This window comes from Anarhichas minor, unplaced genomic scaffold, assembly GCF_050575085.1.
Source record: "Anarhichas minor isolate MPS153535 unplaced genomic scaffold, ASM5057508v1 ptg000073l, whole genome shotgun sequence".
In the NCBI taxonomy this organism is placed as follows: Eukaryota; Metazoa; Chordata; class Actinopteri; order Perciformes; family Anarhichadidae; genus Anarhichas; species Anarhichas minor.
The window spans coordinates 406090-431586 of record NW_027466519.1 but is presented as its reverse complement, the minus strand read 5'-3'; the positions used below and the strand labels follow the sequence as shown (position 1 = coordinate 431586).

The 25497-nt window shown below is 40.4% G+C and overlaps 2 protein-coding genes across 3 annotated transcripts; both read right to left on the bottom strand.

Moving 5' to 3' along the window:
• Positions 1-20597, bottom strand: pnpla7a (patatin-like phospholipase domain containing 7a). The gene is made up of 37 exons (XM_076079742.1): positions 20480-20597; positions 19815-19872; positions 19632-19706; positions 18883-18970; positions 18622-18704; positions 18103-18203; positions 17621-17761; positions 17355-17514; positions 16855-16935; positions 16279-16407; positions 16015-16095; positions 15444-15573; positions 15272-15343; positions 15049-15125; positions 14742-14897; positions 14522-14599; positions 14025-14230; positions 13387-13518; positions 13098-13221; positions 11605-11718; positions 11432-11498; positions 11211-11348; positions 11041-11104; positions 10644-10812; positions 8932-9114; positions 8597-8715; positions 8202-8358; positions 7020-7136; positions 6807-6876; positions 6448-6564; positions 6130-6278; positions 5853-6005; positions 5635-5754; positions 4594-4675; positions 3644-3759; positions 2484-2608; positions 1-1983 (listed from the first exon to the last, which is right to left on the bottom strand). The coding sequence occupies exons 1-37, from the start codon at positions 20488-20490 to the stop codon at positions 1938-1940; spliced, it is 4089 nt and encodes a 1362-aa protein (XP_075935857.1). The 5' UTR covers positions 20491-20597; the 3' UTR covers positions 1-1937.
• A 1375-nt stretch (positions 20598-21972) lies between these two features.
• clic3 (chloride intracellular channel 3) lies at positions 21973-25404 on the bottom strand. 2 transcript variants are annotated; one of them, XM_076079829.1, is made up of 6 exons: positions 25123-25404; positions 24300-24409; positions 22856-22981; positions 22647-22753; positions 22383-22558; positions 21973-22213 (listed from the first exon to the last, which is right to left on the bottom strand). In XM_076079829.1, exons 1-6 carry the CDS (start codon positions 25183-25185, stop codon positions 22052-22054), a joined length of 744 nt encoding a protein of 247 aa, XP_075935944.1. In that variant the 5' UTR covers positions 25186-25404; the 3' UTR covers positions 21973-22051. The 2 variants fall into 2 exon arrangements, with proteins under 2 accessions (XP_075935944.1, XP_075935945.1); XM_076079830.1 differs by having other exon boundaries at positions 22383-22552.
• Positions 25405-25497: the final 93 nt, after the last annotated feature.

Sequence of the window (25497 nt, the reverse complement as noted above, 5' to 3'; positions counted from 1 at the left end):
TAAAACAACAAACAGTTTATTAGTAACAATTGATTATCAAAAAAAGTTATCAAATAACACAAGTATAGACAAGATGTCATACAGTACAGGCTTAGTGGTAAACATTCATCATTGTACACTAATGCTAAATGAGGGCACGAGTGTTTTTTTTCCCGTACAGGTCATCTAAGGCTTTGTAACATTAACTATATGGCACAGTTCCACACATTACATCAGCATTTAATAAAGTAGCAAAGCATTCATTCTGCCAGACAACATCAATTCATTGTGCTTGGTTTTTGGAAACCACCTAAAAGTACGACAAAACACCAGTGCAAACACCATTACTTCATTGGTCAGCTAACATCTGCTTTGCGCTCACATTCTGTCTCCAGACTCCATTTAACCAACGCCATATGGGATCCCCATATTGTGCATCACAGGGTCTCTCTACCGTCTACACATGTAAGGCTGCAGGCACTGTAGCACCAGTATTAGCTGAGATCACAGCTTCATATGGTGAGGCTCACAGGGTGCTAGATCAAGCGGGAAGAAAATTAAATCCAAAATTTGCATCGATATTCTTAAATTTAATAATTTGTCAGCCAGACAACGTTTTTCAAAAAAATATAACCGAATCCTCATCAAAAATGTTTGTTATGCAGTCTTGCTAGGGCTCTGGTAATTAAGCAATTAGGGCTGAAACAATCAACAGAAAACTGATTACCAATTAATTAATAAGCCATTTATGAAGCAAAAATGCCAAACATTTGATGTTTCCAGTTTCTCAGATGTGAGGCTTTGTTGCCTGGAATTACTCTGAGTAAAGTAAATATCTTTGGGTATTTTCTGCGGTTGGTTAGACAAAAACAATTTAAAGATATCACCTTGTGCTCTCAGAAATCTTGATCAATTTTTCACCATCTTCTGACATAATACAGACCAAAAGATAAATAAAGATCACAGTAATCAATAATGACAGTGTTAGTTGTGAATGCGGTTAACTCTATAAAATTGGTAAAGTGACATACAGAGAGGCATGTTCAACAAGGCTATATAACTATTTGTTAGTGTATTTTTGCATTGCGTTGCATTATTGGAGTGATTGTCCAGCTGGTGTGGCTTGTGCATAAAATCATCTAGGGCTTAGCTTGTATACATTCTTGGCTTAAATATGAAAATAAGTCGTTTTTCAGTTTTTTTTGAATATATTAAGTATGCATCTGATCTTAATGGCAGTTTCATAAAATGCAAATCACAGAAAATAAATTAAATAAACATGTATAAGTCAAATAACGTGTGTTACGACATGTTCCTGTGACGAACTGTCCTGCTGCTGAAAGAAAAAAGCCCCTGCGCATAAACTGTGGTGACGCAAGAGGCGCTTCAGAGTTTGCTCAACACATCCACACTTTGTCTGACAGATTCAAGCCAGGAAACAGATGGGAGGGGAGTGGGGGCTCTCATGCCAGCTGAGTGGGTAACCAGTGCTTTGAAGTGGATTGCAATCATAACTTCCCTCCATGTCCCTGGCACACTGGGCGTGACAAAGCTGTGCTGACAGCCATGGCCACAGTGAGGCTGCTCGTTTTGCTCTCTTTCGGTTTTTAAATTAGTCTCGTTAGATCGCGACAGACTGCTTGGACAAAACAATAAAGGATGGTTTGATTTTTTCAAGTCTATCTTAACATAATGTAATACTTGCATGCCACTTCATTAGGTACAATCTTATGAAATCCAATACAACTGTGGACAAGTGGACTTTTATAATGCCAACAATATTTGTTTTCTTTATAAACAATTTAATTCACACATTTCCAACAATGTCACCAAAAAAACGGAGCTTTGTAAAGAGACTATGGCAGAGCTGCTGCATTGGACGGGATTAGACTGTACAGGTGTACCTGTTGAAGTGGCCACTGAGCGCGTTTGTCTTACTTTCCTCTTGTGGCATCTAGTCAGGTAGATCGTTTTTGAGGTTGTGAAGAGGAGTTGTGTTCATAGCTGGATTTCAAAAGAAAAGGGCAAAATTAGCACATGGTCGGAAAAATTTGCTATACATGAATAAATTAACTGACTTTAACTATCTCACACCTAGTTGGAAGACTAGTTTAAGAGTTCCAAGTGTCAGTTTTCAGCTGGGAAAATCGAATAAATACTTAATTGAACTCGTACGCCTACCTTCTATCTTCCACTGAAATGTGATTCATGTAAAGTTACAGAGAGAACTCTTAACTGTCAAAATGAGGAATGATTAGATTTGCAGCTGCTCTTGGATAATAGGAATGCATAGGATTTGCAGCTGAGGAAATGTGATACTAGCTGCCTGTATTGCCATTTGTTGTGTCAGCCACATGGCTAATGAGGCCGGGTTACAGAGGGCGACGTGGTAAATGCAGTCATTCCGACAGTCTCAGGGGCAGAAGACTGGGGGGGGGGGCGGGGGGCAGGAAGATTAAATTGCGATGACCCGATTGGCCAAAGTTCATGAGACTGGTCTTCACTTAATGGACTGTTTGGAGAGGACTTCCTGGTTTGATGGACTGTCAGAGATGGTGGGAGTCTGGGGATGGCTGCTGGAGAGTGAGGTAATGCGGTGAAGACGTCTCCCTTCCAGCAGCTCTTCGTCCTGAGAATCAGAAGTAAAGTTATGCATCAGTGAAGAGATGAAGAGCTTGAATTTCATTTGGATAATATTCTACACGTTTAATCAAATTCTCAAGAGCAAGTGATTAGAAATCCATAATAGAACTGAACGAGTCACTATTATATAACATGGCTACTCTGATACATGGGCCTTGTCCAATGCATCAGCTGGATATTGGTAATGGCATTTAGTTACCTTTGCTTTTTTTAATAAAGTATCATCGGCCTCATTGCTTGAAATTTTAAAGGAATTTATTACCTATTCTTTGTGGCGAGTAGAAGTAATTAACCTAACCTGAACCTTTGAATCTGTTAATCTTCCCGGATTGTAGAGGTAACCTACTCTAAACTGTCCAGTTAAAGGCATTTCTCCAGAGGCACGGGCCAGACACCTCCAGTTTATTCTAACCAATTATCTCTTATTATAATGTCTTATAATTAGGTCTACTCCACCACTGACATTTTTCTCCATTGTGTCATAATCCTCACAGCCTAAATTGGGTCCCCCTGTCTTTGGTGAAGATATGTTTTATTCTTTTTTTTTTGAGACACAGCACTATTTGGGTTTCACTGGTAAGTACAGCTGTGTTGTCTGTTTAGCAGAGATTCCAGTAGAGATGCATCTTGTCTGGACTGGAATACGCAATAATTTCTTTTTTTTTGTCCGATTTAAAAAACATTCAAGGCTTAACTGAGTTGAAACTCAGATTAGGCCAAGACTCAAAGTCTTTATATTAGGTGGCCTTTCAGTGTCTTCAAATTAATTTCAGTTGGCCTGGCCCCAGAATAACCTTTATTCTCCTTCTTTATAATGACCAACAGAACATGTTTGACTTTCCCAAAGTCTACATTTAACAAAAGGTTTTTATATCAAATAATAGTAAAAATGAGTTGTCAAATTTTAGCATATCTTACTCTTTTTTTTGCTCTACACAACTACAGCACGTTACAGCTATTTCATTTTAGTCAACAAAAGAGAAACCCCATAGTGTCGGCCCTTAAAAGCAGTGGTTCACACCGTGTCAGCAGTCTCCTCCCCTTCAGTGTGCTCTCCGTAGCGATTGTATGCCTCCATGTCAGACAGAGCGCTCTCCAACGCCTCCTCTTCATAGTCTGTGTGGTAGTCTGACTCCTCTGATGAAGGGAAGGAGCGGAAAACAGGAAGCAAAGCAGCACATTGTGGGCAAATAAGTTGGAATACGTGGTGTGTAGAAGAGGCGACAATGGCGGAGGGTGTGCAGGTGAATAGTTTAGAAAAGCAATCATTTGAAATATAGTTGGAAGTCAAACAAGTGAAGACAATGGATGGAAATATCTGAGAAAAACACCTTTGGTTGCTGTATTACTTAAAGATGGTTTCTAAGTAAGATTTAAATGTGGAAATTGTTTCGATTTTATAGCAAAGGAATGCCGAGGTTAAATTCATTTCCTTTTAAGACCCTTAAAAAAAAAAAAGTCATAAGAAACTCATAGTATAGCGTGTCAAAAAAAGTCATAGTATAGTCGAAAAAAACCAAAACGTCATGTACAGTGTCATAAAAAAGGTATACTATGACTTTTTGTCATACTAAATTATGTTGGAAAAAAGTCATAAAGTATGTTAAAAAAAAATAAGTGTGTGTATGTACACACACACACACGACACATTAAGCTCATTATAATGCCTCCGCTGTGACGTTGCTCCATTCTCTGTTTGTCACCATGCTTCTGCCAACTTAAACATTTTATTTATCATCTGAATTTAGCGATATTAGTTCAGACGAAACCCTACTGTCCTGGACCCAGCCTTTGTTAATATTCAGAACCTCAGGTAGATGTAGCGAGAGGAGGGAGTTTGGTGCCGCTTATAGGATCAGAGTGCAGTAGACCCGTTCGCTGCAAGCTTGTCATCATGCCTTTACAAGCTACAAGACTGTTTAACAGTATGATCATGGGTATGTGTGTGGCTGAGTGTGAGGGTAGTTTTACCATCCACCAGAGCAGGTTTCACGGGCTCGATGCGGGACACAATTTCTGCCAGGTCAGTAAAGGAAGCATTGGGACATGACACCTGAAAGACACAGAAACACATTCATACACATTAAAGTCATACTAAAATAGACTGAGCCAATAAACAGTTAGTCATGCACTGGGTCTCGTTTAATCTGTTGGTAAAAGATAACGAACGGAAACGGCGAAAGTAATGATTACATGTTTTCTTTTGCTATTTAAGACTTTGTTAATATAAGTCAGTTTTAAGCAATAGTTTCAAAACTGCATCCATGACTTTAGCTCCATCCGTAACTTCACAATTAAACCTCAAGCAAGAAACTAACAAATGAACCGGACATCTCAACATCAACCCTGCTTTTCTTTTGTCTTTATCCTCCTTATGTTGTTGTTGTTCAGGTTGGGGGTAAATATCTCATCTGTCTTCATCATTCTGTCTCCGTCCTTGTTAAGTTGGTCCTTTGTCTTACTTTGCCATTGCTGCGGGACAAATCTGTTGTACAGAAAATCTGTTCCCCCTGTACTTTAAGAGCAGACTGATGCATAGTTTTAATGTTATTACTTTAACAGCAGCGTAGCCCGAGGCCTAACATGAGCCTGTTGACGACAGAATACAGCTGAAAATGGCAATATATTGTAGAAATGAGAAAAACATGACAGAAAATATAGTATACCCATGATGATGATACACATACATGGACTGCAAATGAGAATACAGATAGGATGTGAATGCTTGCTTTATTTTTGCACAGATAACTGCAGAACAGTTACTGAGATAATGTGTTCGTAACCCAATCAGTTTGATTGCATTCGAGACAAACTGTTTCATTCCAACCTGGTAGTTACAGGTTTTTAAATAGCTTTGATTAAATCATGAATTCAAGATATTTTAGTTAGAAACGTCTCCTGTCAGTTACATAGTTACATTCTGTAGCTGCTCTGCATTGAACTGTGCCCGATGGCTCTCTCATCATATATTCTACAGCATTCCTTCAAGTCTTTCCCTCCCTCCATCCTTACATTGTTCTTGCTTCGGGTGTTGTGGAACTCCTCCTGGTGTCGGTCTTTCAACATTTTGTCCACCACTCCACTGCGAATCCACACGTCAAACACAGTCTTTCCGTGCTGGTATCCCACCTCCTACATTACACCAAACGCTCACATATCACTATTACTTTTTCATACCGCAAAATCGTTAAAAAGATACGCCGGAATACCTTTTTACTACTCAAACTTACAGCAATCTCATCAAACTTGCCGAACTCCAGTGTTCCGTATCGGTCGATCGGAGGTCTGATGTACTCGCAGTAGTCGCTGCTCTTCACAGACTCCAGCTGCCGAACGCAACACACGTAGGCCAGCCGAGTCTGGATCTCTGCCATGCCCAACACCTAAGAACACAAGTGTAGAAACCACCAACAAAAATATCCTCATTATTCATAAGACACATTTAGTTTTAAAACGTATCCTTGCGCAGTCTGTTGTCTGAGTCTTTATTTTTAATAAATCCATTACCTTTACTTTCTCGGCGAGGGGGTTGAAACGTTTCCATAGCAGCCACCAGCCTGAGAGCGAGTCGCCGTAGTTAGTGAGGTTGGTTTCATCCCGGCTGCCCACGTCAATAGCTATCACCACTTTGGCCCCCATGGAGCGTGCCACGTCAGCTGGGAGAAGAGGAGGAAACGGAAACAATGGCGGGACAGGAGAAAGAGAGACAGAAATAATCAATCCTACACGAGTGTTCAAATAGCAACGACATGGTCAAGGCTGTGAGAGAAACGACGCCAAGGGAGGTATGAAGTGAAACTGAAAAAAAGACCGAGCGTAACACACCGGGCAGGTTGTTGATGTAGCCTCCGTCCATCAGCAGGTGTCCATCTTTGGGGTCGCAGAGAGGAGGCAGATACCCAGACAGAGACATGCTGGCACGAACATACCGCCACAGAGAACCTCAAACAGCAAGAAAGGGCAACTCTTTCAAGTTGTATGCCTATTTAGCACCGTGTATTTAATTGAAAGCAACCAACCTGAACTGACACTAATTAAAGGGTCAGTTCACCAACGAGGGCAGAAATCTCAGAGGCAGATAAAACAGAAAGTATCGACTACCGTGACCAGACAATACTCCGTTTTGTCATTTGACACTTTAAGCAAACGTGTTTTTTTTTAAAGAAACACAACACTGTACTTACCATCAGTGTGTACTCTCATGGCAGAGGAAGTGATGTCAGTTGTAATATTGAAATACGGGATCCGAAGGTCCTGCATATCCAAACAGATAAATAGAATAAGTTCACATGATGCATTTGCTCATCACGCACAGCACCATCTCCATCTTAAATCAGCTGACACTAATTCACTGTCATCTCTGTGTCGTCTTCCTCTATAGTTCTTTGGGAACTCACCTCAATCTGTTTGCTCTTGAAGACATTGCTAATGCTGGAGTTGAAGGCAGCACCGGAGAACATGGAGGTGATCGGGTACGTCAAATCAAGAACCTTCTTAAACATGGATGTCATTTCCTGCAGGAAAGAAGGAGAAAATAAAAAGGTAAAATGGCTTCTAGTCTCCACACAACAAGAAGTTTTCTTCATTACAAAGCAGAACTAATGAAAAATAAAGTTTAATTTGTTCTCAAAAGAATCTTCTGGATTGTGATCATTTTTTTGTCTGTAGTGTATAAGAAGGTTCTTCCTAGTAATCATGCTTTTCTTCGTAAAACGATAAAGGCACCAACATTTCAACAGAGCCAACTGTCCTGTTCTGACTTTGCTAAGGACAAACTTCTGTATTACAACAGTGGTTATTTTAGTTTGATACTAAGAAGCAGCCAAACAGCCAGCTGCGTCTAGAGAGATGATTCAGAACCAAGGTCAGAGCCAGAGGAGGAGGGGCCGGATACACTGTGGGAAGACGACCGATACCACATGTTCAGCCTGCAGACCTGGAGACTGAGCAGGTGTCTCAAATCAGCCGGCATAGATGGTCACTGGGTCCATGAGCTAAATGTGGAAACCATTCAGGGCGGTGTGTGCAACACCAATCCATTACTTTTAATGGTTAATCAGCACAGCGTGGTTCATTTTATCAAAAGGTAGAATAGAGGTCTAAACTGCATTAACAAAAAACAGAAAACGCTTTTAGAAACAGTCACCTTCACAAGGACACAAGCAGAGAATTGAAATGGCTTGAACAATATTCCTCTACAAACAGGAGGAGTCGCTGTTGAACTCTGCTTCTTTTCCACAAAACTGAATATGTCGACTAAACAATCCCACTAATTGTCACAATTACTTGTCTTAATTCAAGATGTAATTACAAATACGCCATCTAGGTCGTCTCTCCAAGCTCTGCAGTCAGCAGATGCTCAAAGTTCATATTCAAGTAAATTCAACAGGGGGAACCGTCACCTTGATAGTATCCCGTCTAATAAATACCAGTATGGAAAAGGGACTTGAATTGGTCTTTTGATGATAAGTGGGATCAAATTTGAACCGCCTACTTGATATAAAACCGATCAAAATATAAACAGCTTTTAACATTTGGGTTTATTACAAGACTAGTGTCAACGCTGCATTGGCTCTCACCATGGCCCATTCTTTGGCCCTCATCCTCATGCGGCTGTGGCTCCGGTCCTCGGCGTACAGTGCCCCCATCAGGGAACCGATAGACGTGCCACCAATAAGGTCCACTGGGATGCCGGCCTCACAGAGAGCTCGCATTATCCCCACCTGGGAACAGCCCCTGAACAGGAGGGTTGAGAGAGAAACATAGAAAGACAGAAGGAGAGAAAATCCAATCAAAAAGACAGATATACCCAGCCAGCAGAGAGAAAGCTTTATAATTACAGTCTGAGGCTCTGACAATTATAAAATCCATTAAGCCCAGAGGAGGCGTCATATTCTATTCATATTATGACATGAGCTTTTAGAACAGCCGTTTGGTAAGACAGTGGGGGGGGGGGGGGGGGCGGCGGCATTACCTGGCCCCTCCTCCTCCCAGAATAAGAGCAATAGCATTGCCCGTAAGGACTCGAGCCAAGCGTGAGAAGTCTGAGTGACGGTCGGCTGGCTTCTCAAACACACGTTGATACAGCTCCAACTGAAAAACAGGTAAGCAGAGAGGAAGGAGGGAGATGGTGAGAGGATGGAGAATAACTCAATGGATAAGTAAATATGATGATGTTGAATAAGAAGGAAAAGATTATGAGAAAGAACTAAATCAGAGGTTAAGATGAAAAAAAGCAGCCAGAATGGGACAAACAAATGTGTTTTGATCTGCAGATGAGAAATGAGAGGAAAAACAACTACATCCTACCAGTTTGGGCCGGCGCCTCCTAGAGAAGACCCTTCGGGGACAAGAGAGGTGGAGGTGTCTGGAGATCCAGCTTCGCATGTTGAGCCAGTCCACAGTTCCTTTGGGTGGGGGGCCGTCTTCTTTGTGCAGAAGCACCAGCTGCTTCTGGGCACGCACTGCACTTCCTTCCAACATACGCTCCAGCTAGAGGGAAGACGGCAAGCACAGAAGTTTGAGAACATTTTATTCACATCACTTGCTTCAGAGTGGCTCCTGCGTAGCGCTTGAACAGAATTTTGAATGCTAGCCCAGAAATAAACTGCAAACTCGTGACTTTAAGTGAGCACAATATCCGCACGCGTACAGGTACGCGATTGCAAATTCATATTTATGTTGGGGAGAAATTTCAGGTGTGTTTTAAGGGACAAATCAAGGATCAATTTCAGTACGTCTCTTATTTTTAAACATACTGCATGTGAGGAGCTACACTTTCATTTTGGGCAGCAGCAATGGCAGAACAGAATGGGAGACTATTTGAGAGCTTTATTTTTTATGTATTTAATTCACATTTTTTTTAAGTGCAATGTCCCAGCTGAGGCCATTTTATAATATCTTAAAAGAAAGGCTAAATAGTCTGAGAGGAAGGTTAGATCGCTTACTCATTCAACAGGCCCACTGCTAAAGGTTTAGTGTATGCGCAAGGTGAGAGGATGCGTGTGTGTGTGTGTGTGTGCCCTGAAAGATAAAACCCAGAGCTATGACTCATTCTGAGCAAATATTGATTTATCTTTCCACCATCTCCTGTTGAACAGGGACACATTCCTTACTTTTCTCTGTGCCCTTTTTTTTTTTTTATCTTGGAAGGCAATTACCTCCCCTTAATTACTGTAGCAGGACAGCACTTCCTTCCTCTTTCACAAAATCCATCCACCATTTGCTCATTTCGCCAATATGACCAATGGTCTGATACAAACCTTTGAAAGCCGGTGAGACTACCAAGTTGCTTAACCCCTGGATATAAGCATAAATCAAGAGCATAATGATCAGCACTCACCCCAATATCAAATCAGAAAGACTCTGGAGAGAGAAATCCTGACAAAGGCTAGAGAATGCATCGTCAGCTGTAACACAGATCATTAACCCGTCAACGTTTTTAATTCACCTCCAGCTTCATATTTTCAGTTCAAGGTGACAAAACCCATCTAGTTTAGTCTGTTTAAGAGTAATTAAAGGATAAGTCTAGTGTTGATTTTAAAGCCAACAAATCCATGAAAAGACCAAAACCAACAATGAACTGATCCTACAAGCAATTCTTGTCTGTGTATCCCCAAGCCTGATGATTCTTCTGTGTCATAGACCTCCACTGTGTTACTAAAACACTTACAATGAACATGGGTATTGTAGTTTATTCAGTCAATCCCACACACACACACAGTCCTGCTGCAGTAAATACTGCACCTAAACAGTTGGGAACTGTAGTTTTTACCAATGTTAAAGGAAATTAAATGGAAAAAATATACATCTTTGAGTTTTGTACTATTGATTGGACACAAAAAAGCCATCTGAAGATGTCACCTTGGACTTTTGAACCTTGTGATGGGCATTTTCACTATTTCTTTACAACAATCTAATGATCAAACTAGTGTTAAGCAACCCTACACCCATCGAACAAAAACTAAATTCCTAAACCCAGAGCTGCTTTTGCCACCGATTCTCCTCCCCGAACACCTCACCTCCCCAACGACAGGGTCCTGCTCTCCTAGTCCCACAATAATGATGCAGTCAGCCTGACGAATGCACCGCTGTGTCCACGGGGTCAGCGTGTAGTCCGTCTGGTAAAGAACTATGCGATGGAGGTCTTCTTGTTGGCCCAGCCAGCTGGACAGACGATACTCATGGACACTGAAGAGGATAGGAGTCCATTAATGACAGGCACTGCTGCCTAGCTGGCAGCACACAGTAGATCCCTTTTGTGCCAATAACGCATACTTAAACTGAATTTAATGAGGGAGTCAAGTACATCTAAAAAAATAATGAAATAGGCCAATAAGTAGTAGTAAGAGTATTTGGAGGGTGCTGAAGAGAACGAAATATTCAACATTCAAATTTTCAGTCAGCCACCAAACATACCTGTCTAGTGCTGCAGCTCCCAGTCGCTGTTTGATTACATCACTGGTCAGCAGAAGAGTGGGACCTGTATGTGAAAGATCACAGCAGTTACAGTCAATGAGTCTGGTCAGTCCATAAGTGGTCCACCATTTACAGGGTAACATACCGACACCCCTCCCTGTATTTCTTACCTATTGCTATGAGTGCATGCTGCAGCTCCAGGGTGAAGGCCGTGAGAGGCACGTCTTCTGATACAGGCAGGACGGTCACAGTGGAGAGGTTGGAGGCCTGGTTCCCTGCATCCCACTTACTGCCAGTAAAACTGCGAGCTGGGGACATGCATACATACTAGTAAACCTGCCCTTCATCAGTGAGTTGAGATTAACACGAGTGCACATGTAGATCCACTAACTTGTCAGAGGACCATTGACCTGCTGGAGGATCTTCTGTCCCAGTAAGTGGATCAACCTGGTGACAACCTGAAAAGCACATTTTTATCATCAGACTGTCAGCTGCATTTTCCTCACCATGTATTTAGCAATGCTTAAAAAAAAAAAATGTATTTTAACAATTGAGGTACTCTACCTGTGGGAACTTTCTCTTGATGGAGCTGAGAGCTCCTTCTGGTAACTTGGCCAGCTCAGAGTCTCGTACAGCGTGCACTGTGGTGGCTCTGTTCTGATGGGTCAGGGTCTCCACCTGCAGAGACACCAAGGACGCATCACACGGTTTACTCCGTCAGGAAACAAAAAGCTCCATCGTGAGTAGAAATAAACCTCGATCATTTCATGACATATTGTACTACAAAACAAATACTTTGCAGAATACACTGCGTGTATGTAACTTAAGGTTTTTTTTAAATCAGTTTTAAGTTTGTATCTTAGTCGATGTTCGTTTCACGAGTTTCAGAGTAAAAATAAAGAAAAAAAAGAGCTATAAATAAGACCTCTCCATCTCATCCAGAGTTGACGTCAACACAGCAGTGCTAAATACGTCTCAGAATGTTAGCCACCTTCAGAACAACCTCATTCCCACCATCGCAGGAGCTGCGAACAGCATCCCTCCTCCAGGTAACAGCAACCACAGCCTCCATCAACCCAGGTATTATTAGACGCAGCGTGGCAGAGAGCAGCCACACCAGCCAATCGGAAAGTGGGTGGACAAGTGTAACAAAGTGACTTTGCTTTACGTAGTTTATCAAAATGATTGTGACAATCAGTATGATCCCCCACACTGGACACCATTTAAAAAGAGAGGTTTGATGGGTGAACTCAAGTTGATTTACTTACTTAGGTTTTCATATGGCATTATGATTATGACTGATAACGACGATGTGGAGTGATTGTGTGAGAGCGGTCACTGGCTTGATTTCCTAATTTACACAATCCTTATGTGCAGGTGGTGACAGTTTGCCATGTGAGGTGACTGGAGGAGGCAGAGTGCGTGAGCTCAGATACTCGCATCGGATAGCTGTTTACAGTTTGTCTGTGTACAGTATGCTGTATCTGTCGCTATAAACCAAATAAAGTTGTGTTCATTGCAGCTATTTTACTCACAAACACTTTATGAAAACTAAGATAGATTTGGTGATATATGCACAGCATTAGAAGATTATTGAAAACTACTGCAAACTCTAGTTTAAAAGTGTTTGAAGCCCCTAAGAATAACCAGATTGTATATTTCATGATCTATGCTGAATAAATGAATAGCACTGTATGTAAACTATAACGTACAGTATGGTATGGATAATAAAGATTCAGTATTTTCTTGTTTAACATCCATTTCAGCTGGCTTTCAGCTGATGTTTAGTCACATTTTCTCCCTAAATATTCATTAGATGTACTTGGTTGACTTTATATTCATTGGCAGTGAGAGGAACATACTGACAGTGAATATGTTATGCGAGGATTAACTACTGTTAATGACAAACAGTTTTCCTGATGCATATTTAAATCTGCATGTTTGCGATCTACCATGTTTGCAGTCATTAATATTTATGAAGATACTGAAAACAGATATTTTTAGTTTTACAACTACTAGCCACCATCTGTCTTCCCCCTCACCATCATGGTCCTTACCACTCCAATCAGGTCGCCGCGTCCGTACTCTCCTACGAGCTCCTTCTTTCCATCTTCCTTCATGATTACAGAGCGCAGTCGACCACTCAGCACTATGAAAGTACTGTCCGATTTCTCTCCTTGCCTGAAAAATATACGCAACTTCAATTCACTGCAAATATGCAAACATGCATGTGAAGCAAAACCTTCACTGTTGACTTGTTTGGAATAGATCTAAAATGTATTGACATCTCTCACATGTGTATCAATGTCTATTTGTCCAAGATGTACAAGGTTAAGAGCGGAGTACCTGTAGACCGCCCGGCCAGCTTCCACAGCCATCCAGTCGAGAGCAAAGTCTATCTGCCGGACAAAGGGTGACATCCTTCTCACAACCGTGTGAGCAACGTTCAGCACAACATTTGGCTCCACGCGCATTATCCTGAGGAGTAAACAAAAACAGACCATTGTCATTGCTTTTGTAAACATTTTACTTGGTGCAAGTAAGTTTCTTTTTGAGTCTACACTGCACTACAAAGCTTAAACATGCATTTTTGGTCAAAAGTCTGGAATCAGAATCTTTGAGGTCTTATCTTACCTTTAAAATATTAATAGAAATGTGACATTACCTTTATATCACATATTTGAATGTATTTTATTCCCGATTAATTCATTAAACTAGCTTTTTATTAAAATTAACAAGAAAGCTGAAGTAGAAAACAAAGAACACATTTTGCCCAAACACACTCCAGTTTATCTAAATGTTTAGGTTTTCGATATGGTCTGATTATCAGAATAAAAAAGGCATACAATTATAGTTTTACAATTCATACAATGTTCTACACTCAAACTTCACCATCTATAGTTACTGCTCTCTGCAAGACTACATATGTTGAGAACACATTTCAGCTTGGATGGGTGTGTGCAGATGTTCCCTGTGTGACTGACTCATAGAAGTGGGTTTTTGAAATGGAGAGGAAGCTGCAGTCTCGCTGGGCTCGAACAGTGAATATGAGGGGTTCTCCGGTCAGGACAGCAAGGTGACCGACAAGCTCTCCAGGGTGCGTCACAAACAGACGCGTCTCTTCTTCGCGGTCAATCATCCGCTGGTAGACATGGAGGAGGCCAGAGATCACGAACTGGATGCTCACCTCCTAAAGCACCAAGAGGAGAGAAGAGCACAAAGCTGACAGTCTGTTCGTCAGAAGGACGTGTGCAGCTGAATGGGCAACACTAAAGAGAAAAGATTAAAGATATATTTCATTCATTTGTGTGGCTCAGATCACAGATTCACACATTGAAAGAAACAAGGATCTGAAAATGCATCTACACCCTCCATTAGTAAAAAAGAGACACGGGTAAACATGGAAAAACCCTTAAATTAAATGACTCTTAGGTGTCAGAAAGAAAGATATAACTGCTTTTTAAGTTGTTGTTCTTCTAACCTGGTCTCCCTGACGAGCCACCACAGAACCAGCTTTGACTTGATGGAGGGTCACTCTGCCATCAAGTAGACTGGGGTCCTGCAACAGAAAACAAAGTTTAACCCAAAAATATCAGATTGGACAATATGCATGCAAAATTAGTAGTATCCGTACTCTGACAAAATATGTAACCCTTAAAATATATATCCCAGTTGTTCATTTTCCGTGGTCAACCTCTCACCTGCAGTTGGATGATTCCCAGCAGGTCCTTCTTAGCAGCCTGGAGGATTGTGCAACTCTTACTGAGGTAGATGGCATCAGAGTGCCCCCCACTGTCTGTGTAGTGAAACACTTCAGAGGGTGTGGGCTGCATTGTCACAGTCTTCTTCAGACTGGACTACAAAGACAGACACAAGAGAGTGACTTATGAGGATGAACAAGATAGCAGCAGCATAAGATGCAGTGGATGCTGGGATATGGTTTTAAAATCTACAGTCAAACTGTGATTCAATGTAAAGAGGTGAGGTGACATGGCGGGAGAGTCTTACTTTGGGAGCAACGGGACTGGGTGGAGCCTCATCTATGGTGACTCGAGCTCGTTCACAAGCCATGTTCAGGTCATTACCTGCAACTCAGGACAGAGGAGGACGGTTATGATTTTAGGTATGTTGGCATCTGTGTGCGTGTCCTTCTTTTCAGATCAGTGACTGCAGGAAATTAGTGCAGACGTATGCCATTTGGTGACAGCTTATGTCCAAGTTAATGACCCACCTGTGCAGTCGGTGGGTATCGAGGTGGATCGCAGCTTCCTGTAGCTGTTTGAAGGACTGTCCTTTACACCATCTGCTTATTGTACAGTGCCAGCACAGGATCAGTATCGATACAACATAAAGCATCTTTTTCAAATGTGTGTTTAGTGTACGTTTCGAATGGTTTGTGTGACCTGTCTCCGTGGAGCTCTCCGTGGTCCCAGTGGGTAACTCGTCCTGGAAGTACAACCGACGAGTCGTCTTCACAGACGTCGCATCTCCCATCACACCGTTTACGTTGGACAAGGGCACCGCCCGACTCTCCTGTCAACAAAACCAAGAACAGTTCACATTTCAGTTAGTCAGGACTACAGTAACATTTTCAATAACCATGAAAGGGAAAACACATTATAATGATACATAAAAAAATACATTAAACCCTTTTTAAAAACTTCAGGGATTGCCAAAAATGATTTAAGTAGTATTTTGGTTTCATCATCATAAAGTCTGAGGCAAGCCAGGTTTACACGTTACTTGCCTCCCTGTTTTCTGTGGAGGGGTTGTAATCATTGGTACTCATTTTCACTGAGCTTTATGAAGGACCACGTTTTGATACTATGCTTAATGTTGTGTGAAATTAACTTGCATGCGTTACAGAGTGTGTATGTGCCCCGCCAGTGCTTGTTTAAGTACAAATTCATACACATTGGTGTTTAGGAATTCAATGTGAGCCTCTCTGTGTGTACTAATTAATTTCCCTCCTACCGGATTGAAGAGCTCAGTTGTTAGGCCCAGATAGTCATGCAACGCCAAGAAGGTGACTCTTTGGAGGCGCACCATGATTATCTGTAAAACACACACACAAAATCAAACAGAGGTAAACAGAGCAAAACATATAATACATCAGATTGTAATTACATTCAAAATTTGATCAGGTTTTATTGCATAATGCGTTCCATTAATAGGAACTTGTCTCACTGAAAAAACAAACACCACACACTGTATATTTATTGTTAAACAATCCGTTACCTGAATGACGCGAACAAGCGTCTCTGGATACTTCTTAAACACAGACTTAAAGGCTGATGCAGGTAACCGCAAGATGGTTGCGCGAGTTGCAGCCCGCGCACATACAGTCTTGTATGCAGCTGGATAACCCTGGAAAAGGCAGCACAAAACAGTAAGAAAAGACAAAGGGGGGCAGTCACTAGAGAGTCATATACATATTTGATTGCAGTGTTGATAGCCACCAAATTAGAACTGTTGACTAATCAAATACGACCATCATAAAAACCATGAAAAGATGCAAGTTTGAGTAAAGATGTTTCATCTGAATGGAGGAACAAAACGGAGGATGACAACATAGGAAATAGAAACAAAACATGCCACTAGAGAAAATACCTAAATAAAGTACATGACACAGGGATATAAGGTGTAATGGATAAACTAATTCAGTTGAACAGGAAGTACACAAAGAATTGCCTCTAAACGAGATCAGCATGAGTGGGAAATATGAACAGTGAAGAGGCGACAGAGAACTGGGACACAAATAAATCAGAGGGTGAAAGAAGACAGAAGCAGAGACGTTAGTCTGAAGGAGCTCACAGTGATGATGTCCAGAATACTGAGCAAGCTGTGGACGCTGTCTCCCGGGAGCACGTCCTTCACCACTGGTTCAGTACCATCCTAGAAAAAATAAATAAATACAAGCAGTGACTCACAATGACAAACTTTACTGGGAAGCCACATTTATATTGCACCTTTCAAACAAATCTGCAGGATTCCAGTGAGATTGAGAGGAGGACTAATAAAAAAACGACCCACAGTGGGGTGAGATTAAACTGTGGAAGGGGATGCCCGTCCTGACTTGTACATATTGACAGCATGAAAACACATTTAATACAAACAAAAAGGTGTGGAGAGCAATACTTTTACTTCTTAAGCAGCAGACTGCATCTAGATAAATGTTGCATTACTGCCCTCTGGTGTTCATATGTTTTCATGGGTATCGTGAGGGTGAGGAGGAAATTGAAAGAGTCATAACACAGTGTAAAGTGTGCCCTTGCTTTAAACTTCATTAAGACATTAACATGATATCCACATACGTTCTCGTGGATGTAGAGCTCGAGTCGTCCATCCTGGACCACGAAAATGCTATCGTCATCGTCTCCTGGCCTGAAAAGACTTTCACCCTCCTGCAGTTCGATAAACACCATGTGGCGACACAGCTCTAGGAACACGGGCTTCTCGAAATGGCCCAAGACTCTACAACAAGTTGCAGAACACACACACACACACACACACATTATGAAAACTGATGGGAGAATGAGAGAGGCTGAAAATCTGTAGGAAAAGTTGTATATTCGTTCACCTGACATTCTTCAGCATATAGAGGACCTCTGAGGGCATGTTTGAGCTCTGCACATCGAACTCTGTTAGGTCCGCCTCCAGCAGGGAGGGGGGAGGTTCCTTAGGCTGCAGGGTGGGAGGCTCTTTACGGATCCTCAGGATTCTGATGATGGGTACAACAAAAAAATATTTAACCTGATCAAGCTCTGTCAGATGGAGATGTTATCCATTTTGGGAAGCTCTGATAGATAGCCTCGTAGTTCATTCTCAGCTAAAGGGAAATAGGAGGATATCTAAATAATTTTCCAGGACTAGAGTTACTTTTTCTCTCATTTTCCATGTGTTTTCAATGAGTGGAAAATTGGTCAACTGTTTTTCAGGATTTCCAGGACACGTAGGAACCCTGGAATTCCATTAATGAGTTGACTAAACAAGGCTAAAACAACCGTTTCAAGGTTTCACTTGCACACACAAAATTGAAAGAAATGTATAAATGGAGCATACTTGCGAGCTATGCTTAGAACTTTGGTTCTTTTGCGTATGCGCTGCGGTTGCTTCGTTACTGAGGCAGAGTTGGGAGGAGGAATCGATGACAGCGTCTGGACCTTAGAAAGACAAACACAGAAACATGTTTTTATATTTATATGACACAAGTGGAGACCTAATAAATAGGTCTACAGTGCTTGAACAAATGTAGGGAGCCAATAGTGAGGACCTGGATTCATTACTAAGCTAAATGCAAAAGTCATTTTCAGTTATATTGGATCAGAGTGCAATACATTGATAAGATACTGGAGCTTTAGCATTTATATTGCCAGTGGAGTAGGTTTCATGCAACAAGATAGGAACACTCAAAGGAGAACATTTAGTTCCATGTGGGGAAATGTAGAAATAAGAAATTCACACAGCATAATTTATGCCATGAATACATATAAAAAGCCTATTTACACGATTTATAATACTGAGATGAGTCTACCCCAGATAAATATTAGTGTACGAGAGACAAATGGAAATAGAGAAAACCTTTCGCATCATCTTCCTTCCATAGAAGAGCACTTTATCTCGCTTTCGGAAGCGATACTGAGGTACACCAGGCTGTTTTCCACCTTAAAATCAAAAAACAAAACACAGATAAAGCCATGTTAAGACCACATTCTGAAGAGAACTGTAAAGAAAATATGGACTTTTCTGACGAGCTTTATCATTAAAAGCAGACAACATTTCCAAATATGGATTACTGCAGTAGAATAAGTATGAAGTTCAGGAGGCGGTGGGATGACTCACGAGCAAGCTTCAATCTCCTGTAGAGGAAAAGCACCACAATCCCAATCAGGGAGACGGCGACTACAGCTCCAATCAGCACACCTGTGAGCTAGAAGACAGACAAGAGCATTGAAACAACAGTACAGACACATGAGAAGGTATTGTAGTGTAGTTTCCCACAGAATAAGATGTTCTATCTGCTGGTTTAGTAACAGTATCCGTCAATGTACAAAGCAGGTTTTGAAGCTGTAGTGCATTCACACTGGAAAAGAGACTAAATAAAGTATAGCATGTATACTAAAACAGACTAATTGAGTGTACTATTTATGCAAACTTTTGTCCCACAATGGAATTCCAAAAAAGAAACAGGAGGAGCTGCTAACTGCCGGAAGAAATAGTGGATAGTGGTGAAACAACACTGACAATAACCTTCCATTGTCATGGTTTGTTAGAACAAATCAGTATAGTATTGAGCTGGAAATAACAGTATACTATTAAAAGTATGTTTGCATTGCATACTGAAAACAAACACTATGTCATGATAAATACACACATGCTTTATGCAGGAAGTGTTGCCAGATTTGACTACATAATTTGGAATATTTAAACATCGGTGGAAACATTACAAAAAAACAATCCAGATGATCACAACCCACGCAAAACTATTATCGAGTGCCTAATTAAATAAAAAGCATCCCAATCTGGCAGCACTGTGTGCTCTACTTGCTTGTTTAACACTTATGCCGTCACAGTGAATGGTTATTTCATACCATGGTGGTCTGCATCCTCTCCTCCACAAACTGTTGCAGTCGTGCACTGAGTTCATTTTTGCTGTTCACCAGCAGCTAAAACACAAGATTAGCACAATTTTTAAAATCCCCCAAAACAGTGATTATTGCTCAAAGGTTATGCCAGTCGTTTCTTGCATGTTTAAAATAAACAGTGGTGCTTACTGCACTCGCCCTCGCCAATCTGCAGAATTCTCCATCATCCTCTTGTTGGCAGGTCATCCTGTAGTCAGAAACAGGTTTAAAGCCAAGTAGGTTTTCACATACAAGGGATTTGCCTTGATGTTTGGTGCATAACAATAACAATAGTAGAGAAAATGAAAGCAACCGAGTTAATGAAACAGGGAAGAAGCATTGATCAAATAAACCAAACAAATATAGGGTGACATTTGGGTGTGATCGCACATACAATCACGGTGCGAGGAGGTTATCTTTCATGGAAAGCTCACAAATTGTTCAAGAGGGAAAAGGGGGAAAGTGTGTAACTAAAGAGGAACATGGATGTAAGAAACAGCAGTATGTTCCCGGCCAGTGCACGCTCATCATTTGGCTTCGTATCTTCATTTAAATGACTTCATGACATTATCAGGAAGCTACACGACGAGCTAGTACGATTAGCCTGGGACAATTGAATTAACGGCTGTTGTTGATTTGGAGTGATTGCAGTCTCAGCTATTGTTTCCATCCTAGCTGTAGCCTGACGTTAGCTAAACAACACTAGCTAGCAGCTGGCTGAGGTAACCCGTCTTGCCAGTGATTATAAACAACCAAAGTCAACCTCACAGCTAAGCATCGTGAAATCATCAGTGGACAGACATCACTAGACTTACCTTTCGAGCATTTCCGGCGTGCTGCGTCAAGCTGGTATCATTGCCGAACAGACGATGGAGCAAAGTTAGCAGGTAGCTCAAAGTTTTCTGTATGCTGGATGTCACTTGCTTAGCCCCGCCCACGTTATATAGTTCCACCAATGGCGTGTTTGATCTCGGCTATTGTCTTGACGTCGTGTAATGCTCTTGTCCAATCAGCAACGGCCCAGACACATTAGATGTTTTCTGTCACACTGTATACAAACAATTTCAACAAAAGGAGTAAGGATTGTATTGAATCAAATGGTGGAAAGTAGTTAAGTACATTTACTCAACTACTTTTCGTAAGTACAATGCTGAGGTGTTGTACTTTACTTGAGTATTCCCATTATATGCTACTTTACTTTATACTTATTTTCTACTACATTTAAGGGGCAAATATAGTGTTTTTTTATCCCACTACAATTATTTAGCAGCTGTAGCCGTTACTTTGTAGATTAAAAGTTTAAAAAGACCAAAGTGCATAATAAATATGATGCATGGTTGTACAGTAAATATATTACACAACAGTATATAAAGTAGTTCAAATTAACATTACCTTGAACAATTTAAATGCTGTCAATTAATGCATCAGCAATATCTAATGAATGTACAATATAGGTTAAATGTAAGATTAAAAGCTTTTATTATTTTATTACTTACTATTATGATATATTTATTTTTTTAGCGTCCAGTAAACATACTGTATTACATATTTCCTGACATTTACATGTACATTGTTTTCACATTAATGACGTAATTGCAAACTCACCAAATATTTCATACAACCAACATGAAACTTTTTCACATAGTCTTTAATATATAACATGTCAAAATATACAGTATATGTTTCTCTTCACCCTGTCCTCATTCAGTTAGATTACATTTATGTAAAGTTAAACACAACTGAGTCACTACTGAGACACATGAAGTCATTTACACGCACAAAACGAATAAACAGGACAGACTGTAGACAATGATTAGGGTGACGAAAAAGATTTCTCATTTATGTTCCTTTTTAGTTTAAAAACCTACCATTAAAAGACACTTTAAAAGCAAAGAATAGCATTGGAATCTGCCTTATCTACAGCCAACATATGATATTTAATCTAAAGTTGCATCTGATTTAACATCAACATGTCATTAATAAATTGCAATCAACATCATGTATGTATTAGACACAATATATGCATGCACAACAAAACATAACATAAATATTTTCTGGGATTTACAGTGCTTTCGTTCTCATGCTAGTGTTAAATAAGAAATCTACATAAGAACAACCAGGGTATGCAACAGTATGAATACAAATACAAATTGTAAGCAACTTTGAAGTAGCACTTGGCAAATTGAAACCCAGTTGATGAAAACAACAATACTTTTTAACGAAAGCAAATTATTGAACATGCCACTGGAAACAATTTTCATTATCCAGACTCTCATTTTGACACAAATAAAACATAAATCATGTACAGTTTTCAGACATTTTGTCACCTTTTTCTGTTGTTCCCTGCATTACCCACTCTGTTCGTCTTTGTTCTCACTTACACTGCTTTATTTCAGGCACTTTGCCACAGATTGGTAGGGAGAGAGGATCTCTGAGTCCTTTGGGCAGGTGTAACAAAACTCATCTCGTTTGTAGGCATTATCCAGGTAACGTGTCAGACCCTTCAGCTCTGCAGGGATGTCAAAGTCGCGGTACTTCTTGCACACCACCTGCGGGAAGACGGGCTTTAGGATTGTATTATTTGCAAAAACGCACCAGCAGAACTTAAAGTCCTGGAACAATATGACTTAGAACTCATCTTTATCCATAAAATAATAATTTGTCGATCTCTGTCCCAATGATGGAAAGGAAGTTTTTATACTGCTAAAATCTCCCCACCTTGACAATATTGAGTTTGGGAAGCAAGTTGCAGTCTGCCAAGGTGAGGGTGTCACCATCCAGGTAGTGGCGTGAAGACCCAGTGAGATTCGGGTTCTGGTCCAGTTCATGGGGGAGAGGAGTCTCTAGGTACATGTTCAGCTTAACCAGAGTTGACAGAAATTTTTTCTCTACCCCTGAAAGAGTGGAGAGGTCTCCATCATGTGTGTTATGTACAGAAATTACTGTAAATTTATTTTTGAAATATCCAACTAATGCCCTTACGTTCATTTTTTCCAGGACTAGGATTTTTTATATATCCTGAGAAATTTCGGAAGATGTCGTCACCAGCACCGTTGGACTCTTTGTATCGACAGCACAACTTTGGAAACCTGCCATTGGTGGAATGAATGTGTGTCAGTGCAATAATGAATAGAATATTTAATGTGTTTCAAGAAAAATACTTGACAGAAAACATTCTATAGTCTACTCACTGTGGTGGGGCTAACTTTTCCTCCAGGAACTCCTCAATCTTGTTAATGTCTGTTTTGACGTCATCGTTGTAGAGGAGGAACGGAGGCTGAGAGCCTGGAGCCAGAGCCTTCAGCACATCAGGTGCCCTGCAACAGAACAGCAAACGACAAACAAGTTAAGCTCACCAAAGATCGTCAAATGACAAAAATGACAAAGGAGTACGAAAGGGATGATGAGCTCACTTTTATGGGTTGATTTCCTTCACAGTTTCATCTAATTTACTTAAGATACATTTCCCAATTAGATCTTATTGTTTTATTCTTACTCTCTACATACTATTTGTACTATTATTGTTGTTAATATTGTTATTATTATTAGTTGTAGTAGTAGTCCTTTTCATTATTGTTGATCGAACATTAAAACTACGTTTGGAAGAAATATAGCAAGAGTATGCTAGATTTTAAAAAGAAAATATGCAACTAAAAAACCAAGCCCAGTGTTGCCAACTCTTTTCCAGTTAAAGTAGCTAGCAGCTTAAAATGTCACTAAATCTAGCGAGAATGTCGGCAAGTCTGCGACACTGTCAGCCAGTCCCTTCAGAACTCCCGCCAAAGCCACTCCCCCACAATTATCATTATGAACGTAAACAAATGCCTGGTTAGTAATCACAGCTGTCAAGCTTGCAGCTTGTTATAGATTCAGGTGACACAATAAGTGCACGCACAAAGTGCTAGCAGATTGGCAGGTATAGGTAGACATGCCGTTCAACAGGATTATGATAGTCCTGCCACACAGGTACCTGAGTTCTTTCTCTTTTTTTGTCAGAGCATTTGATTTATTGATTGGTGTTGGGGTGTTAAGATAATATCAACAAACATTAAATAATGTTTTCAAATAAGATTACCAACCCTAGCTTTAAAGTGAATTGATGATGGACAATAGGTAGGTCCTGGTGGGTCTGATCTCTTTGGCATTTTTGTTTGTAGTTTTTATGTTCCCTCATGTGAGTGGGTGTTCTCAAGGTATGTCCATTTCATCCTACAACTCAAAATCTCCCAAAAATGATCAATATTGTATATACGTTTGTCTGTCATAATATCATTGTTCCCCTATTGTAAATATTGTACCCTTTTCAACCATGTGAGTAACAGGCTGCAGTCCCTCTGCAAACCCTGCACTCTGGACGGAGGAATAAAATATTGAAGTGCAGTAAAATGCTTAATACTCAAACATCATTATTGTTTCCTTCCAACAGTCACACTTTTTTTAATAGGAGCATTGTGTTGTGAGTTGTGTGTCCCATATCAACTCTTTATGTGCAATTACCTTAAAATGTAATACAATGCAAATGCCATAAATGTTTATTTTTGTTCAGACCACATTGCAAAGGGAGTTGCTGTTTCTTGTTGTATTTCATCAACAAGAAAAATCTTCGGGAAAAATAAAAAAAAGATGTGTTCTCACCTCTTCATGTCCACAGTGGTGAGGGTAAAGTTGACCCCTTTCAACCAAAGAATCATGAAGAGTCTCTGACTGAAAGGACAGTTCCCCACACTCTCACCATCGACACTGGCCTGACAGACAAACAGACATATCATTATGAACACATGCACTTCTCATTACTTGCAAACAGTGACGTTAAAACATCTGTTTTTGAAATAGGACACCAAATAAGTTGGTTCCGGCATCAGGGTTGAAATGTATCTGACCAGATCAAGAATACCTGCACAGGTATTCTTGTCGAGCCTGCTCTGCTCTGCTCCGACACTTTAAACCAACCGCTGAGGAATTTCAAATGGTGAGTTGAGGACGATTTACACCCAGATTAAACAACCCAGTATTCAGATAGTGTCTCTGCTGTATCGTACATTTCCCACTACCGCCTGATGTTGTTGAGTCACAGGCATTTGTCATGGAGACAAATTATTTTTTGAAAGGGCAGGACACAGGTTTCCAAACTGGACAGGCCTCTTTTTAGTTTCTGCTGCTCACCAGTATCCACTCTGATACTTTCCAGAAATAACAAGAGATGGATATACTGAGATTAAACACTAAAGCAATTAATGAAAAACAATATTAAAGCAGACACATTTTGACCTAGAAATTGTCTTTTTTCATTTGTTTTTGTCTATAGCTACTAGAGAAGATGTGGGTTAAGATTATTAAGATTAAAAAACTACAAATGTAGTTATATATTAATTTAAATAACTGCAAGGTTGCTGAAAGTTTGCTGTTATAACAAATAGATGTACTGCACCCCACACATCACAACTATTTTAGGTCTTACCTTAACAAAGAGTTCAATCTTAGGGGCCTCATCCGTCTTTATTTCTTTCTGCTTCGTCGCCATAATGTCCACTTAATCTATTGGATCCACAAAACGGTCTTGTTTCAGTCCCTGTCAATGCAAAAACAAGTCAGTCATTAAAATAAAAAGAAATCTGTGACTTGGAATTTTACATTCCTGTGTAATTAGGACTATTTTACAAGCTCATTCTTTCACACACACACGCGTCACTCTTTCACAGTTTTAATGAAATTGATGGTAAGATGTGTTACTGAAGCATACGTATACTCACAGTCAGCACTGGATCCGAGAACACTGCTTTATCTTTAGTTTCAGTATTTCACCTCTCCCTCTCTTCACTCCCTTCCCTTCTGT